At 40.9% G+C, this 19547-nt stretch overlaps 1 protein-coding gene across 2 annotated transcripts; it reads left to right on the top strand.

The window, feature by feature from the left end:
• Window positions 1-675: 675 nt before the first annotated feature.
• Window positions 676-19338, top strand: fgf13b (fibroblast growth factor 13b). 2 transcript variants are annotated; one of them, XM_026328253.1, is made up of 5 exons: window positions 676-863; window positions 12478-12588; window positions 15027-15130; window positions 16498-16696; window positions 18056-19338. In XM_026328253.1, exons 1-5 carry the CDS (start codon window positions 815-817, stop codon window positions 18193-18195), a joined length of 603 nt encoding a protein of 200 aa, XP_026184038.1. In that variant the 5' UTR covers window positions 676-814; the 3' UTR covers window positions 18196-19338. The 2 variants fall into 2 exon arrangements, with proteins under 2 accessions (XP_026184038.1, XP_026184036.1); XM_026328251.1 differs by lacking the exon at window positions 676-863 and adding an exon at window positions 11157-11899.
• Window positions 19339-19547: the final 209 nt, after the last annotated feature.

Genomic DNA, 19547 nt, shown 5'->3' with positions numbered 1-19547 from the left:
AACTGCAGGATTCATAGTTTAGAGGGACATTGGTGCCATTTCTATTTATTAATGACCTACTTTAGCAGACACGGTGGTCACATGTTTACCATTTCTTAATAATCCATGGAGTCTCTATAAACCCGTGTTTGTCACGAATAAAGGATTTGGAACTTTCTAATAAGCGGCCACACGTTAGTCAGTCACTTAATAAAAGGTCACACGTTTCTTGTTCTTACCAATAATCCATTAGAATAGATCTTAGGAATGTTAATTAAAGGAACATATGAGTCCCCTGCAGTTATACATTACTGTTGTTACAACAATCCTTTATCCTTCACAAAAACTGATTTGAAAGTATAGAGAGCTCAAATAAGTAAATAAAATAACTACCACACCAATAGGGTTACTTGGTAAGACTAAACTTGATCTTAATGGCTGATAACTGAACTATGGGGCATTGTTAAATGAATGAAACATTAATAAATTCAATTAAAAGACTTAAAATAATCTTTAGGATGTTTAACAGACTGTAGTTAATGTTTTTGCATCGCTTGTGCACAGTTTTTTGTCATGGTCCTTTGTCTCTCGTGTGCGCGTGTCGTTTTTGCGCGCGCACGCCTGGCAGCGCTCCTGCTGGTATGTGGTGACATCTCGAAGCACATCGGGCTGTCAAACAGAGGGGGACAGGGACAGGAGAAGTGAGCCAGAGTTGGACTGCTGCTGCCGTGCGCGGAGGGAAAACGCACCAGAGGAGGATGAAAAAGTAAAAGCCTGATCCTCCATCACGCACCTGAAGTTTGATTCCAGCAGCCAGCAGCCCCGGCAGTGCTCCATGAGCGGAAAAACGAAAGGCAAAGAGGATAAAGAGCATGGCGCCAAAGGTGGGTGATGATGAACCAGATAGGAACAATGATATAATCTTTCCTTCATTATCAGCACAAACTATGCAGTATCTGGTAAAGCTTTTGTGATGATGCGGTCATCAGCCTACTGGTCACTTATTCCCATTGTCCCCACAGGGCAGAAAACAGAGCGCAGAAACTGGATCACTTTAAAATACTGTGGGACTTATGTTTGAAAATCTGGGCTATAAAAAGCTTAGAAAAAGTGCATCTATAGTTGGTGTTGATTTAGACACATTAAAATTTAGATTTAGACACGTTTTCCCTATAAGCTTGCAGCTTTATTACAGATGTGGGAGGAGCCTCACGACCCTTGCACGGTGATCATCCAATATATGTCAATCTTGTCAAATCACTGAAAGAGGTTGTTATTCCCCCACAGAAGCGGTTCTGGCTCTCAGATCTAATTTCTGCAGCGCGCACACATAAATTCATTTTCTCCTCCATACGGCAATAAAATAGACGCGCGATGGAAACGCGCAATGGAAACTGGGAAACTATCATTGCCATGGAGACAAAAAGGGAGTTGCCCGCAAGATGAGCCTGATCATGTATAATAGTGTGTGTCTGAGACTTATACTCATTCATAAAAAACAGAGAGGTGCAGCATGCAGTTTATTAGTCTTAACTGACTTGAGACTAATGTAGTATGATAATTAAGCAAATTACACAAAAACACATAAATACTGTTTCCAAATAACTACATGAAAATATGTATTTGACTCATATGAAGATCCTGAACCAAATGTAGCCGATGAACACAAGGATCGTTTTCATCTATTCCACAGAATGAGTCCTGGGTACTGATAATAGGTGTGATAATCAACATTTTGATTGTATTTGCAGGCCATCTAAACATGCCCTCCAATATAAATGGCAGCTAAGATTTCTTTCTTCATTTACTGTCATCTTCATAATGATCCAGGTGGAGGTTTTAGATTATTCAGTAGCAGGGCTTAAAGCGGATTGGAGCCCACCAGGGATGAGCCCCGCCCCCGTTATGTATATGTCACATATTGAGATCAGCTCGTCCCCTTAATCGGCACAACGTTGGCAAATCTCATGTTTCTGGCTTCACACATCTGCTTTCAGACTGAGTGTCGCAACCTTCAAATCATGGTGGCCATCAGTCAGTATCAGGATAGGCTACTCATCTCTCCAAAGATGTGCACAGTTTAATCAGCAGCAGTAACTCCATTAATCATTTCAGTAATGTGCTGTGACTGTGTCTCTTACTGTAGCCTTAGAAATCTAAATGTGTTTCTGCACTGCTGCCACAAACAGAATGACAGTTTAAGCAGCCATGCTCAGGAAAAGTCAAAGTCAAAGTTGCATCAGCCTGTAAGTTTCTGCAGATAGGAGACTTAAATGGTCTGTCACTTGAAGTCTATTTGGGCACAGGCCTGTGCTGTATCACTGTCTTTTGGGGATTCAGCCTTGTACTGGCAACACTGTCAAACAGTGCAAACAGCACTGGACAAAATTTCTGTGATTACTGGACTGGATTCACAAAGTATGGCTGTCAAATTATTGTGACCAAGCAAAATATTCAGTTACAGAAGTCTAGCATATACTATGCAAACAGTTTTATTTACAAAATATTGTAAGACTCTTTTGAGTTAAAGGGAGAGAAAGTAGCTATAACCACTCACACAAGACGAATATACAAATTAATCAAATTACAAAAAAGAGTGTGGGGGCACAGAGGGAAGCTCATCTGGCAGTAAGCCAATGTAGGATATCTATCCCAAATACCAGTTCATGCATAAATGCCACACTTTGATTTAACTATGAAACAAACAGCCAGTTAAGGTGGCAGTCAAAATGGCTGCTCTACTCTGTAGCCTCTCTCAGTGACACAAGGATCCCCACAAATAGAAATCATAAAATAACACACGGCTCAACAGTCAAGTCAATCAACAGATGAATGTAAATATGGGAAAAACAGTGGTTGGTTGTTCCAGCCATTTGTCTTTAAACTTTAAATAAATCAGAAATACATCACAATAAATACAACAAACATTACAAACATTATACAATATAACATACAATATAAAGTAAATGCACTCTGTAACTTACCAGACGAAGACGCAGTTCTCCCCTCAGTCAGGAACATGTGGGTGACTGGAACCTACAGCTCATAAAGTTTAAATTACTAGTTTATCACAGAAACAAAAACTAGATAAAACCATTAGTTTGGCTCTCAATGTACCTGACTTTATGGCTACCATGACTTAACATGCACTCCACTTTCTCTCACACAACATGAAACCTAAAAAATACAGGTTCTTCATTCCCTGTAAGATGAAGTCTATGAAATAACAGTCTTTAATATTTACATAACTGAAGTATTAAAATTACACATGAAGACATAGTTAGAAAACAAAGTAGTAACACCAAACAAAATGGGACCTCCTCTGCTGTCACATGTGCAACCAGGAAGAAAGATCTAGTTGAGGTCCAACCCCCTTTATAGACTCCACCCCTGTTCTGTTTCTTGCTACCCTCCTCTCTACATAAAAAAAAAAAAACATCTTCACAGTCGGGCTACAAGGAGCACTTACTAAAAATTACAACCAAATACAGAAAGGAGCTCAAATACAGAAAATACAATCTGAGTTTGATCATTCTCTTAAACTGACATACAGTGACTATTGATACTAAACTAATATAACTGTCAGGTGAATTAAAATGTGTCTCTTTTTATAAAGGTAGATTATATTAGTAATAATGCTGTAAATTATATTGATCAATTTCTGCCACTGTGTTAAGTGGCAGAAATGCTCACAAGATTTTTTTTCCCAATCCAAATTTCAAGTCTCTCATGGTTGAAATCATCTCTAAAATGCCATCCAGGTTACTATTCAGCTCATCAGACATGTTCTTAATGTTAATCTGGTAAAAAACTAAAAAAAAGTAAAATAAAGATTGTTCCAAATTTGGAGTCAAAGTCAAAATCAAGTGCGACTTAAGTCCCTGACTCTGTTAACTACACCTTTATCCAACGATGTAGTTTCTCCCACCAAATACCATTGACAGGTTTTTAGTCATGAAAATGAAAATGTGAATGAATCCAGCTGAAGAGTCACTTGCTATTCTGCAACATCTGTAACCATGGTAACTGTACACATCCAAGACAGCGACAGTTGCAGCCTTAAAAATATGTATTAAAAATTCAGGAAAAAACAAGACTAAAATATCTTCAGAATTTTCTTACCAAAACTAGACAAAAAAAATAAATAAATAAAAAAGATGAATATGTTTTAACTAAAACATATATACTGATGCACTTTTTTATATGTTAAAGATAAACTGAACTGTGGCAGTAGTGGCTGCTAAAACATCAAAATGCTCATCTGAAACCCACAGTTGGCGATCGAATAGTAATAAACCATGTTTATGGTGACTTTTACTCATAAAGTACATTTAAAGGATAGCTACAGAGCAAATAAACCAATAAACAGAAAAGGCAATAAAACCAAGCCAATAAACAAGAAGGACCGATAAAGCTTGAGAGGCCAGAAAAACAATAACACCTGTACATTCTAATGGATTTCAATACTGTCCTGCAAGGCTGTTTTTTTGAACCACTGTCTCAGAGGTGTTGATTCGACTCAGGATGTAGTTTGTGGTGTTTGCAGTGTAAGCACAACAGAAATGAAGTAAAGACCTTTCACGGTAATGCAGCTCACTAGAATCACAAAGTGCAGCCTCAAACACAGATTATATATAGGCTCAGATACAGTAGTCTAAATAAAACTGTATAGGGCAGTATTTCTTGAAGCACACGTGCACTAAGTGCAGGTGCCCACTGTATATTTCGCAGCATCTTGAACCTGTGTGCTACAGGGACATCACTCCTAAAGTGCTAGGAAAGGTTACAGGTTAGAACAGTAAATAAGAACAATTATACAGGAAACATTTATTACACTGAATAGATTGAATCATTAATATGTCCATCACCACACAAAGTAACAAAGACAAAAAGACGCCCAACATTTCTGCTCTTACAATCACTCAGGTGGACAGACAAGCAGAGCTATATATAATCGCCCTGTACCGGCCTGTATATAGCATAGGGGTGTTACGGATTAGGTTGGGGTAAAGCAAGAACTCATTAGCATCTTGTTCTTGTAGATGGTAGGTTTATAAGTGTGGATTATAACAGCGTGTTCCTGTGTGTTGACTTATAATAAGCAGCAGAATTGGATTCACCATAGAGACTATATTGTTAATTAACTCTGACTGTCACACTGCACCGCAGTTTAGACCCTTTCCATATATCACTAACCTCATCGACTTTTCACAGGCATAACAATGTCAGCATGTAGTCAGAGCAATTATGCACTTTTAGCACGAAACTTGAGAGGTTGGAGTGATATATATTCAACACCTGTGATTACGCTTTGTGATAACTTAAGAAACCAGGTTTGGCAGGATACATGTGTAAACCTATATACTGTATCTCCAGATTTCTGATCATTTTTGCATCTCTCAGCAACTCTGGTCTACATGAAACCTGGATTAGGTGTTTAAATGTCACAGTATCCTGGTTTCTATCTGAGCACACCAGGAAATAACTCCAGGTTTCAAGCATAGTCCAAACTTATTGTAAACAGGATACTCAACAAGTAAATGTTTAGTTTAGTTTATCCCCTGATATGTGAAAAACTAATGACATGTCATCATCTGTAATTTGTACTTGTGCTAATTCTTCTGGGGCTCACAGTTAACTTCACCTTCTTCAGTATATTATTGTTAAAATTCTACCATCTAGTGGTAGATAGTAGAAATTACTGACAGTGAAGGCTGCTGATTCTCTGAAAAGAAACACAGCAGCTGTAGAGGTTTTTTGAATTACAATGATTGTATACTGGCTACCTGCCCAGGCTGTTGGCTTGGTAACCTTTACCAAGACATCCTTGCTGGTATATTTGTGATTTGCTATTTCAAGCCAAGGCTACAAAGCCTTGGAGAGGCATTCTGTGTTTATTTAAAGGTAAAACAGTATTTCAGTTCAGCCGAGGCAAAGAAAGAAAGACCTGTGAACACAAGCACACACAGTGACCCAGACAACCCATCTATTTGCTCAAATGAAATTATTTCCTGATCACAGGAAGCCATAGCATAATGGTGCAATTAGGTGGTCAAAACAACAATAAAACTGTTTCCCTGGGAAGATTGTTTCAGTAGTTGCACAGTGATTTAGAAAATTAGAAGAAGGAGCACATTTATTTCAAATATACTTTTCTCAGTTGATTTGACTTTGACATTTCTTCTTCCTTTAACTTTTAAAGTTGCAGAGTGTGCAGGTTCTCCAGCAAGATCCTGCCTAACTGCCTTCAACAGCTTTTATAGGCTCCTGTGCTGCACTATATGCAACAGCAAACACTCTGCAATCTGTAATACTTTCTATATCACCTCAGTAATATGGATGCTGCTGCATTTTAACAGGCTGCTTCACAGGAAGTTCTGTAACAGCAAAGCAACATAATGGGCTGATAATATGGAGTTATGGGTGGCCATGGAGACTGTGTGTAATCTGGACTGGCAGTAATATAGCCCCGAGTGTGGTTGTTATATAATGCACTGTGATGATGTGCATTGATGAATCCCACTGAAAAGTACTCAGATATGTATATTATTGTGCATGCTGTGTGAGTTTGTCTCTATTTTGCATCAAGGACATTTTGTTGTATATTTTTATTTTTTTATTTTTATAGGAATTGAATAATGTTTTTCTGCACAGGATGAGTAAAAAATAAGGAACAAAAAGAAGGTTTCACTTTTGGTCATGATGACCAGCATTATGTCCAATTTTTTAAAGTAGCCAAGTAAGTATTGGTAACCTGATCCCTTTCAGTGAGTGTTGCTGTGTATTTACTTGTTCCATTTTGTCGTTTTCCTGGATATAGTGTTTTTTTCTGGCAGCGAGTGCGGTCACAATCAAAGCTGCAGATCCATAGAAGAGCCACAGCTTGTTGCCAGTTCTCAGTATGTTTTAGCTTTTATAGAGGTCTATCATTGTTTTTATAAATATGTTAGGGCTGAAATAATTGGTACCTAGTTTGATAAATGCTGAACTTATTAGACAAACTAAATTCTATACGTTAGCTATATAAATGCTGTTTATATTTGTTTTTTAATGTTACATGGGAAGAAATTTGACTGAAGTTAGGTTTTGGAGCTTTTAGTAGAAAACGTACAAGTTGATAAGATTAACTTGGGCTTTAGGGAACTGTGATAGGTATTTTTTTCTTTTTGCTTTTTTCACATTTTATAGATATCTGATGAGGATTATATCTGATGAGTTTGTTGCAGTGCTGACAACATAAGCTAGAATGGTAGTTTAAGAGTCCTGTTCTGGACATAAACACTACAGGAGTCAAATCTGGTAAGGAGAAATACATGTGAGTTATGTTTGGATAAAGTTTATGGTTACCTCTCTGGTTATAGTTAGTGATCACTGCTTTCATCAATAGAAAGTCCTTATACTTACATTAATATATAGTTAGGTGAGTGTGGGCCCCTACTGTCCCAATTACAGTTCTATTTCACGCTGATCTCTCTCTCACACACACACACACACACACACTGCTTCCCTGATAGATCCTTGGATTTGGGACGGGCCTGCTGGCTCCCTTCCTCCCTTATTGTGCCAGATCAGCGGGGCCTCGAGATGAATCATTAATGACCGGTTCCAGCGGCTTAATGGCCTCTAATGTTCTGTAATGATCTCCCGTCAACGCCATGTGCGCGGCCTTAATGGATCCAATGCCGTGGAGAATTCTCTGGTTTGAACTTCGGTAATTCCTCCTTTTTCGTCGAGCAGCACATAACAGGAAGCGCGAAAAGCCATGAGCACAATGCTCCGGAGCGTTACGGGCGCAGCATGAGTTTCCCTATCCGCCGATCGACCTCAGGTAGGACCAGAGGAAACTGGCTCAAATGTTGAGATTTGACTCGGTCTGTGTTGATCCTGCTATGAAATGCTGAACGGAAACTATGCGATCGACTCAACCCGGCACTTTGTACGTCCTGTGTTTTGGGATTAGGCTGTTATAGGAATGAATGAATGAATAAATGAATGAATAGGCTACTCATAAGTACAAGAAGCTCTGCAGACGCTCTCGAAATAGGACTTTACTAAAATATGGCCTTAATGTTTTTGTTGACTTTGTAGGTAGAATTCTTTTAACTTTTTGAGAATATCTTCTCAAAGTTTTCCATTTTGTAAGGATTCAGTTTTTAATAATTCGCCCATTTTGGTTTAAACTGAGTGAAACGTGTTTTTAGCTGAAGTGAAACTTGCAGCGCTGTCCGTGGTGCTGAAGCAGAGCAGGGCGCGCCCTGCTGTGAAGACCTGCACCAGCTGCACAGTTTTAGCACAGACTTTCTAGGACTTTAATTCACCTATAATCACTACGTTTCTATTCATTTACAGTGAACTGAGTTGTAGCTCGGGTTCTGAATGTTTTTGCACTGAATCCGTTTCAGAATGAGTTCATCTTTAAAAGCATCTCAGGAGTTGAGACCTGGGCTGTGTCCTCCACGCCCAGGGCCCATATTTTTGATGGACACAACCACTATGTTTTAAATATTAAAGGACTTAACAGGACGCCCCCAGAGACCTTGAATCAAAGTCTCAGCGCTTTGCACTTGGACTAATCTCTTTAATGTCAAAACCCATGTCAGGCTGCAGGGCGGTTTCTTACATCGCTTGCTCTACCAAAATAAAATTAACTAAATTTTTATTATTATTATTATTATTACTTTAACCAAAATGCACGATGTTTTAGATCAAACCTGGGTGGGTGAATTTAGTACTTGTTTAATGGATGCTCAAATTCGTAGTTAAAGCTGTCTAGCTGTCTGACTAAAGCATGTCTAACTACAGGCCTGTGGGATGTTTTGTAGAGTGTTTAAGTCTAATTCTGCTGCTGGGTTTGTGTTATGCGAGACTGATTCTTCTCTAAATGGCATTCCTGGTCAGACTGAGAATCCCACACTCAGTGACTCTGCCTGGGTAATTGCTGTAAACATCTCTGCCATGTTTTCTCTTCTCCATCATCTGTTGTTAAGTTCCTTAACTGTCTGTAGGGGGCGCTACAGAGCTCCAACTAAACTTTTAAGAAGTTTACTTGCTTTTCACCATAGAATAGATCGCAAAATAATATTGTGAATTCATTATTTATGTTTGTTTCTATAGATGCAACAATATAACACATTAGATCAGCTAATCAGTCTGTAGTCACATCAGCTAATCAGCTAATCAGCTGATGTAGATCAGGTAATCAGTCTGTAGTCACATTTTCATCTGTGATTTCTTTATTTAAGATGTAGGCTATTTTAAATCCAGTAAATAAAGCCATCCTTCCCTTTGTTGCTTGGCTGCTTATTGGTTTAATGGCTTTTCTATTGACTGACCTATTGATTTACTTGTTTCCTGTAACATTTGCATCTGTTATCGTGCTGATTTAATGCAGAGGGTGCGAACTGTTTGTCACAGTCTGGCTGGTTTGCCTTGCACCCTGTATTGTGCAGGTCTACATTAAATTTTGTGTGCTCTTCTTTGTGTGGCTTTTGGTTTTAGGGTCATGTGGGTTTAAAAGCAAGGATCTCATAAATGAAGGATGAAGGACTTGTCCAAGTGTTCAAACATTTCATTACATTGGCTGTTTGCTTTTATATTTTGACGTTGTAGATCACAGACTGGTTATGAAATCTTTTACTGCTCAAGTGGCATGTGTCTCTGGGGATGTATAGCGTGTGGGTTGAACTGTACAGAAACACCTAAACTATATTTATCTGTACATTTACAAGGGTCTTACCTAACCAAAAGGCTGCAGCTCCTTCAGCCAAGGATAGACTAAAAATTCCACTGACCAGGTCTTGACCTCAGTTTCTGTCCACAGTCCATCACTTTGTCCTCCACCCACCGGCTTATTCTCACAATGGGTTTCCAGAGTTTGTCTCATCTTCAGTCATGTAATTTACTGCTCACCACATCCTCTTCCTCTCCAGTCATCGATTTTCACTGCCTTTCTCACTGACGAACAACATGCACAGGCTCTGCCTGCTGTGCGGCGCCAGGAGCCACAGGTCAACCTCCGCTGTGAGTCAGTCGTCTCTTTGTCCATCCCCTTGTCTTCTTCTATACCAACTGGAGTTGCAGTTGCCATGCGCCGTAGCAGCTGTATTTAGCACTGACAGCTGTGCATCTGTTTCCCTGTGGGGTGGGGGTGGGGGTAGGTGTCTGCCTGTGCCCAGACAACATACATGAAGTGGCTGATGGCTAGTGTGTGTGTGTGTGTGTGTGTGTGTGTGTGTGTGTGTGTGGTGCTAATGCAAAGGGAACATCTAGAAAACACCACAGCTCTTCCAGACTGGCTCTGCTATTCGCCTTCTTGCACGCTGCAGCCTTTCAGCAGTGGTGAACCTCTGCACCAAAATAAGACGAGAGCCCCTCCTTCCTCCTTCTCTCTCCACTTCCCCCTCTCACACACTCTCATTTCTTTTACCTTTCACTATTTTTCTCATGCTTCCTTATATGTGGAATATCTCTTTTCCTGCTCTTTATATTTATTCTTCGCACAGTCTCTCCCTCCTTCAGAGAATCAGCATATGCCTCTCACTCTGTCTCTCCAGTTTTCCCTTCTCTTTCCTTCATCAGTCTTTTGTGTATCCAATTGTACATTGTGTGTTTTTACAAGTGTCTCCCTCATTTTGCACTCTCTCACACACAGACACACATACACACACACATTAGCTCAATGTCTCATTTTCTCGCTTCCGCCCCCTTTTCCATTATTCCTCCTCTCATTCATTCACCTGTCTCCTCTCTCCGTCTTATCCCGCCCCCCCCCCACTCCTCCTCCTAGATTACACCTCCCTACCATTCCCTCTCCCTCCTCAGCCTACCTGCCTTTCACACATCATTGTTTAGTGTAACATGTAAATATCATGCCACGTGCAGGGCTACAGGTGCCCTATGAGACAGATCTGCCAAAACAACCCTCATGACACCCCAACCCCATCCTACCCACCACCCCACACACTGACACAAATAAATAACACAGGGTACGCACACACACACACACACACACACACACACACACACACACACACACACACACACACACACACACACACACACACGCACACACACACACACGCCCCTCCGCCCCTCTCCTCGTTCGTCTTCCTCCGGGCGGGCAGGGCTGCAGCAGTTTTATGAACGGCACGGCTGCACCATGATCCCTTTCCCACCGAACCAGTCCCGAGATGTTTCATTGACAAACATTCCGGTTGCTGCATTTCTGTCACGGACAGCGTCGAGGAGCGGACCGTCAGCAGCTGAAGAAGCAGCAGCTGCAGTGATCATCAACAACAGCCCCCGGTGTCGTTCGCACCAGCTTATCATCTCTTGATTTGCCATTTGGCCCCGGGCTGGACCTCAACGAAAACCCTCTTCTTCCTCCACGCACCCTCCAGGACAGGCAGAAAAATCACCTGAAGGGGAATCAGACAGCTTTTGCCACTCAGACCCCCTGGGGTATGTGAGGTAACGCTCACTGGCACATATTGGATTTGTTTTGTCGACTTCATGAAGCGCCCGGACGCACCAATGGAGGATTCGGGACGCTTTTTTAAATCACGGATGTCTGCGAGACTGCAGCCGCCGGTGTGTGGTGCGAACTGAGCCGTGGGTGGTATAGACCCCGTCCCCGCACCCCACACACCCCCACCGCCTTATTCGCAAAGCCTCACTCAACCCGGGACGTGCAGCTTTGGTTCACTTCAACGGGGGAACATGTCCCGGGCAGCGGCAATCGCCAGCTCCCTGATCCGCCAGAAGCGGCAGGCAAGGGAGCGAGAGAAGGCGAACGCTTGTCGTGGCAGCAGCAGCCCAAGCAACAGCAAAGGCACAAACGAGAAGCCGAGCAAGCTGAATGTCTTCTCTCGTGTCAAATTGTTTGGATCGAGGAAGAAACGGAAGAGAAGGCGACCACCAGGTCTGAGGGTGGGGGACAGGAAGTCTTAGAGACATGGGCTGCACCGCCACTTCAACCATCTTCACCATCACCATCACCATCATCATCACCATCACCCTCAACCAACACCATTTTCTCCCATCACTAAGGCTGGTGCCACATCACTTTATCATTTGTCACCTCCTGGATAGTTTCCTTCTGGCAGGGGCCCAGGAATTAGTCCAGTTGCATGACACCACAAACATCACATGTAAATAAGTTTGTATTATCCCACAAAGTGATGTGGCAGCATATGCCTGTGATAACTAATGAGATCTCAGAAAAACAGGATCATCATTTCAGCTTGAGTGACACCTAATGTCATGTTGCACCTGTCAATTATGTTTTGATTTGTATGTGTGCAACTGTGTACAGGGGTCAGGGATCGATAGTGGGCCCTCAAGGCCCAGTGACTGCAAATATAAACAACATCTCCTCCTCTGATGCTTCCGGCTTCCTGGAGACTGCTGGAGCTGATACGTGTGATCACATGAGGGTAATAAGGAATGAGTGCATGTAATGTGTCTCCTCTCCTCTCCTCTCCTCTCCTCTCCTCATAGAGCCCCAGTTAAAGGGCATTGTGACCAGGCTTTCCAGTCGCCAGGGCTTCCAGCTGCAGATGCAGCCTGATGGCACCATTGATGGAACCAAGGATGAAGACAGCACCTACGGTAAGACTCTTATGGACATACAGAAAAGGCTACTGGCCATCTGAATTCTTCTGTTTCCTTCAATTACTTTCTTTTAAAAATCACCTTGCACTTCAACTAATAATCAAATTCATTATTGATTAATCTGCAGTTTATTTTTTGGCTAAAAATGTTTATATGGATATCCCAAATACCAATTTAGACTCTTGAAACTGATTTTTTATGCAACCTACACTCTAAACCTTGTAGCCATTTAGTTAACTGTCATATATGACAAAGAAAAGCATGCAGGAAAAAGAAAAGCAGTCAAATTACTGCTTGAGAAAAATGACTCAAACAATCAATTATCAGCCCAGTTGCGGCTAAACCTTCTATCAATTAATTAACAAACAATTTCAGCTTCAGAAAACTGAAAACCCTCCTTTGATATGGAAAGAATAATTGGGGCAGCAGAATCTCAGCATGTTGACTCATCTGCAGCCTTAAGACCAGCTACAGAGTTTCTAAGAATGAAGGCAAAGATGTACAACATGGTATTACTACAACAAAAAACTGCATTTTTAATATTTGAACAGTTTAATATAAAGCTAAATCTCGGTTAGTTTATTTCCCATATATCAACTTTATCCAGCATCAGTTAAATCCAATTTAATGATACTGAAAATCTGTTTAATGTATAAATTTCAACTCAGACATGAGTGTTCATGTAATCAGCACTATGCTGCATGTTTTTCCTCTGAGTCAGACAGAGCAGTCTGTCTGTGTTAAACACTTCCTCGTTAATCATTAAATATCCTGCACAGTGCAATGTTCAAAAGCCATGAACTAATGAATGACACTCGACTGACGTGCACCAGTGAACACGTTCTCGTCTCTCTTTCTCACACACATAAACACACACATGCCCCAATGTGTGATTGATACGGCTAATTCAATTCTGCTGTTGTGGTTCAGACGGCAATCACTCTTCCTTATGCACAGTTGGTGTTGCCAGCATCACACATTAATCTCTGCTACTTCTCAGGCCACCAACTGTCGTGTGCAAAGAGAAAAACATGGCAACAAAGGAAATGTGGTTTGTAATTAGATTATTAAATGTTATATACGTCATGTAAACACCTACCCATAGGAAATCAGTGAACTGGTAATCCCCATTATCCATGTCTCCATATAACTAAAAAAACATGGTTGGCTAAATGTGTATAATTAGAGAAGGACCTAACTCATCAAATTGCCCAGAATAATTATGTCCCTGCTACAGAGGTTTTACTGTAGAAACATTTAAATAATGTTTCTAGCTGTGCATACAGAATGCAAACCAGCAGGGAAAACAACAATATTTAACAAAATGAAAGTCAGTTTTTGTTGTAATGTTTGACTGCACACTAAACATCTGAATACAAGAACCTTCAAATCTGTATATATGCTGTTGCCAAAGTAGACCTTTAACCTGCTGATCCATCAAACCTGGAGATACCCTACAATTAAATCTGACTGTCTGTACTGTAATGTCAGACTTAAGCTGCACTTTTTCTGTTAGACTTACTCAATTACTCCAGACAACATCTGCTTATACTGTACGTGTGTTAAAAAATCAGGAGAAATGTGATGAATTACCTGCAGTTTTCACCACAGACTGTATTTTGTTTCTCTGCTCAGGCAAGCTCCTATCAACAAATATTACATTTTAAGTAATGTCAGTTAAATTTGTGCCAGCTCCTACTTCTGAACCCAAACCTTCACTAACGTACTAAGAGTGTGGAGTCCAAGCAGTGAAACTGGGAATGTACGTGTTAAACCTTGGGAATGTATGTGTTACAGCAGGAGTCGATGCTGAAATGAGCAGCCAGCGGATCAATAGTTAATTGACAGAAAATTAAGCAAGAACAGACATAATCATCAATTAAGTCATTTACCATTAAAATATCCAATGTGAAAATGTCCTGCTTTTCTCTCACTTATGTTGTAAAGTGAATGAATATCTTTGGGTTTTAAAAAAACATTTTTCAGGCTTTTCTGACATTTTCTCAACTAAGCAAATTTTCTATGAATAGAAAAATAGATTAAATTCAGGCTGTGTGTTTTTTTTGTTTTTTTTTTTAAACTTGTCCTTGCCTTTGCAAATATTTAACAAACCCTCCTTTGCTGCTTACCTTCTGATCATTTTTACCTTTTTCATTTCACACTTACTAGCAGACGCTAAATCATTAGTGTGATTCAGTAGCTTTAGCTCTTGACTGACCTTGTAAAATAGCTTCTCTGGGCAAAATGGAAGTGTCAACACACCAGCTGTTAAATTGATATTGATGAGGATTTTTCTCTCTGTTTCCCTCTGTGTTCACTGTGTGACTGTTCATTTATTTGCTATGTGTGCATGTGTGTTTATTGTGTGCGTGTGTCTGTGTATTTGTGTGTGTGTGTGTGTGTGTGTGTGTGTGTGTGTGTGCGTGCATACATAGCTGTGTTCAACCTGATCCCAGTGGGGCTTCGTGTGGTGGCCATCCAGGGTGTCCAGACTAAACTGTATCTGGCAATGAACAATGAAGGCTTTCTTTACACCTCTGTAAGTTCACACACACACACGCGCACACACACACACACACGCGCGCGCGCACACACACACACACACACACACACACACACACACACACACACACACACACACACACACACCAGCATCATCATCATTACAGACCATTAAGGACTAAAATGTTTCTTTGGCTTTGGTTGAATATTGAAGCAGCAGCTTTCAATGTGACCAGTTTCATTATCATCCCCTCATTACATCAGTACTTTAACTACAGCTTTGCTCTGTGATTCGGCTGTCACTGGATGTCTCAGCCTCCCTTATCTCTTCACTTATATTGTTGCTCCTCAGGATTGCTTTCAGATCATTCTCCAGACTCCTTATCTCCCTTCAGTCATTCTTTGATAGAAAGATTACTGTCTGTCCATTTACTCAAGGCTCCTAAGTTTGTTGTCATGCTTTTTCCAACTTGATATACACACATCCCCACTGTGACTATATTTTCTCAGATGGGTCAGAAGGCAGTGTTGGCTGCAGTGCAGTGCATTAAGAGCCTCGGAGTAGTTCTAGAGCAGTGATGGTGTTGTGTAGATGCAATGACAAAAACAAATCAACAAAAATATTGTGCTTCTCCAGCAATCTAAACAAGGCTGCGAGACCAAAAGATGAAAACTAACAAAGGGGAAATAGAAAGATGGTACAAACCTCGATGTAATAACAGCCATGCTCCTACGCCTGTGCAGGCACGTATACCACCTCAATATCTGAACCATCGCACCTGGTCCTGGAAGCCTCTGATTGTTTTGGCTTATAAACTGATATCACTTGTTTCATCTTCTCACCTGTTATTAAATGCAAAATAGAAAATAACACACACAAAGTATTTATAGATTTATATACACAAATTGTATTTTGTTGTTTGGTCTTACTAAATCAGTTATTGGGAGCTCATATGTACATACGTAATCAAAATTCATATAAAATAAATGATTGACAGAAAAAAAACACTATTCCTGTATCTTTTCGTATCCCCCGGCAACCTGGGCACCATCTTTCTCTTAGTGGGCTGGTTGGTATTCAAGGGAGTAGCCAGTTGCTATGGAGATGCAGGAATAAGGAAATGCAAATCTCAGCTGTCCTAAGTTGGTGCAGTTTGTTCCCGGAGACTACAGCCTGGCCGAGATAATAATTCCAAGAGCGGGGCAGCTGATGGATGAATACACTGATGGCAATATGGAGGAGTGATTGAACACTCTTTAATGGAGTTGCATTTACAAACTCATACCTTCGGTGACTCTGCTTCTTCTCTGGGGTGAAACTCCCCCCACCCCTCTCTGTCTCTACTTAATCAGTCTTCTTTGGTTTGTAATTTGTTCTAATATCTGTTACATTTCACCCCCCAGGAACATTTTACTCCAGAGTGTAAGTTCAAGGAGTCAGTGTTTGAGAACTACTACGTCACCTACTCCTCCATGCTGTACCGGCAGCAGGCCTCTGGCCGGGCCTGGTACCTGGGACTCAACAAGGAGGGTGTGATCATGAAGGGGAACCATGTCAAGAAGAACAAGGCTGCTGCTCATTTCATACCCAAACCGCTCAAAGGTGGGACTAAACTAACACATTTTTGAGCAGTGGTCAGATTAAATGTTGAGAGAGTTCATTTATTCGTTTCATAGAGATCTCATTAGTCAAAACTGAAATTATTTAGCTAAAAAGAATCTCAAGAATGTATGGAAAATGTCCAGCTTGGCAACTTACACTCAAACATTACCATGCGCTCAGTTTCTAAACTCACCCTTTACAGATTCCATCCACCACTTAGTCCAGTTCAGGGTCATGGTGAACTGGAGCCAGTCCCATCTGACCCTGGATGAGAGAGAGCTGACACATACAGGCAGACAAACACTCACATTCACACCTGTGGGCAATTTAGTTACCAGTTAACCGAACCTCAAACTGCATGTCTTTGGTCTGTGGGAGGAAACTTGAGTATCACAGAAAGGCCCTACTGTCAAAAAGGATTCAAACGCTTCTTGCTGCGAGGCGACAGTGGTAACCACTGCACTGCCGATTCACCCCTTTAGTTTCATATCAAATAATATCTGGTTTGTTCAACGGAAAACCAGAACATCAGTACAGAGTTAGAGACAGAAATGAGAGCACGTACTAACGCTTTGGTGTAAAAAGCAATGGAGAACTAATTAAAATGTAAATGACCAGTATAAATGAACACTGTAATCAATATTTCTACAATAGATCACGTGGCTCAGAGAATTATTACCTCACTCTGTGGTTCCCTTCAACTTTACAAAGCATTTTAACATCATTGTTTTGGTTTTCCGAGCCTCTGATACAGCTCAGTGGAAAAGCTCTGAACACCCAGTGTACACTCAGAGCTAGCAACTAGCTGGTGAACATATTGGAACATTTAGCAGCTTAAGAGCCAGGTACTTCCCTCAGGACTTAGTGGAGGGCAAAACACGGCTAAAAGGAGAGCGGATATTGGACTTAGATTAATCATATGGACATGAACACGACTTCAAATGAATACTAATGGTGCATGTGCTGGGTGCTTGAATAGGCGATCGATAATATGTCAATGTTGTGTTACAGCTTTTTTCCTCTGCATCCTAGTGACCATAAAAATCACTTGTTAATTCCTTGAAATCGTGATTTGTTTATCAGTGTTTCTTTTATGCTTTTTAATGCCTTAGAAATCGTCACGTATACCCATTTTATGGTGCATGTATTGCATCTTCGGACTTTAGCTTTGCAAGAATTCCCCTGTTAGTGAAGTCAGGACTTAAAACCAGAATTAATTAGACTGTATACAGATTTTGTTTATATACGTGCAGGGGAACTAAATGTACCTAATTTTCTAAACAAGGCTGTGCATTATTCAGTTAGACCAATACCAATAATTTAATGAATGATTCTTGCGTTGTGTGTGTGTTTGTGCAGTGGCCATGTACAGGGAGCCCTCCCTCCATGACCTGACAGAACTGTCACGGTCAGGCAGTGGCACACCGACCAAGAGTCGCAGCGCTTCGGCCCTACTTAACGGTGGAGGGAAGTCGCCCAGCAACAATGACTTGTCCTAGCCCCACCACCATTCACTCACACACACACACACACACACACACACACACACACACACACACACACACACTCACTCACACATATGCACAAACACACACAGACTTACAAGCACACACATACAGACACACACACAGATCTCAGGCCCACATGCCCACACATCAGGCTGGTGAGTGGTATGAGGAGGTGAGGAGAAAACGACAGAGGACAAGAATGTGTTCTTCCACTTAACGGAGCCCACTGTGACTGACTGTGATGTAAATAAATCAAGGACAATCAATCCATCTGGCTCTGCTGCTCTGGTCTAAAGAGGGACAGGACCTGTGAATCTCTTCCCTTGACTACTCTTCCTGCTGTATCATACCCAGATAGAACAAGGAGAGAGAGAAAGAAAAGAGGGATAGAGTGTCAGTCAGTCACACTTTTAGACTGTTACAGACAACCAAAGAGTCCAAGTATTAACTAAATATGTTATTGCTATGAAAAGGCAAGTGGCAAGAAAGTTACAGAGTGACAAAGAAAGGAAGAAGATGTTTATCTATTCTACCGTATGCTATGTTTACACAGAGCTCATGGGGTTAAGTCATATTTTTAAAGATGACAAATGTATTCCTTGTACACATATGATGACTGATTATTTGTTTGCATGCAGGTGTGTGCGCGTGTGTGTGTATGTGTATGCGAGTGGTGGAAGACATGCTGTGTAGTGGGTGTGTTGTGTGTGTGGGCAAGAGAGTGTGAGTGTGTGTGCAGCATGTGTCTTGGGAGGGAGGGGGGATTTTACCTTTTTAAGATAAGTTGTATATCAGACAAACCTTCTGAGGGCTTTAGCAGGTGAAAATAAGGTTTACTGTATATGCTTCCATGCTTACTTCTTACAAGCAACGGTGTTGTTTATCTTTCTGTTTATTGTTGTTGTCCCTTGCTGTTTGTTAGTTTGTTTGTTTGTTGTTGCATGGAAGCTTGTGGACCTCTGCTCAGTAGCAGCATGCTGAAGGTCCTGTTTTTTTTTCTGGTCCTACGTGTTCCTGACCAAAAGAGAACACTAGTGAGCCAATAGTGTCATACCACAACACTAGTGAACCAATAGTATTGCACCAGAACATGAGAGGACCAATGGTGTTGGACCAGAACTTTGGTGAACAATAGGAGCACAGATTAATTTAATATCGTGGTTCCTGCTGTGGACAAACTAGAAATGCACTAAATAAACTATTTCTAAAGAAGTAATGTATTAATTTATGCATTTCTATTATTTCACTATGGTTGGAGCACAAGTTTTAAGCACTATGTAGTGTGTTTAGGCTGGAAACCCATATTCAGAGCTTGCATTGTATAAACACTTCATTTTCTAATC

The sequence above is a fragment of the Mastacembelus armatus genome, chromosome 14, assembly GCF_900324485.2.
Source record: "Mastacembelus armatus chromosome 14, fMasArm1.2, whole genome shotgun sequence".
Lineage (NCBI taxonomy): Eukaryota > Metazoa > Chordata > Actinopteri > Synbranchiformes > Mastacembelidae > Mastacembelus > Mastacembelus armatus.
The sequence above is the reverse complement of the archived record's forward strand: the minus strand, read 5'-3'. Positions and strand labels throughout refer to the sequence as shown.

Excerpts from the sequence above, each read along its gene's own strand:
- fgf13b (XM_026328251.1), top strand. The coding sequence starts at position 11,698 with ATGTCCCGGGCAGCGGCAATCGCCAGCTCCCTGATCCGCCAGAAGCGG. Across the intron at positions 12,589-15,026 it reads GGATGAAGACAGCACCTACG|CTGTGTTCAACCTGATCCCA; the intron begins GTAAGACTCTTA and ends GTGCATACATAG. Across the intron at positions 16,697-18,055 it reads CATACCCAAACCGCTCAAAG|TGGCCATGTACAGGGAGCCC; the intron begins GTGGGACTAAAC and ends GTGTTTGTGCAG.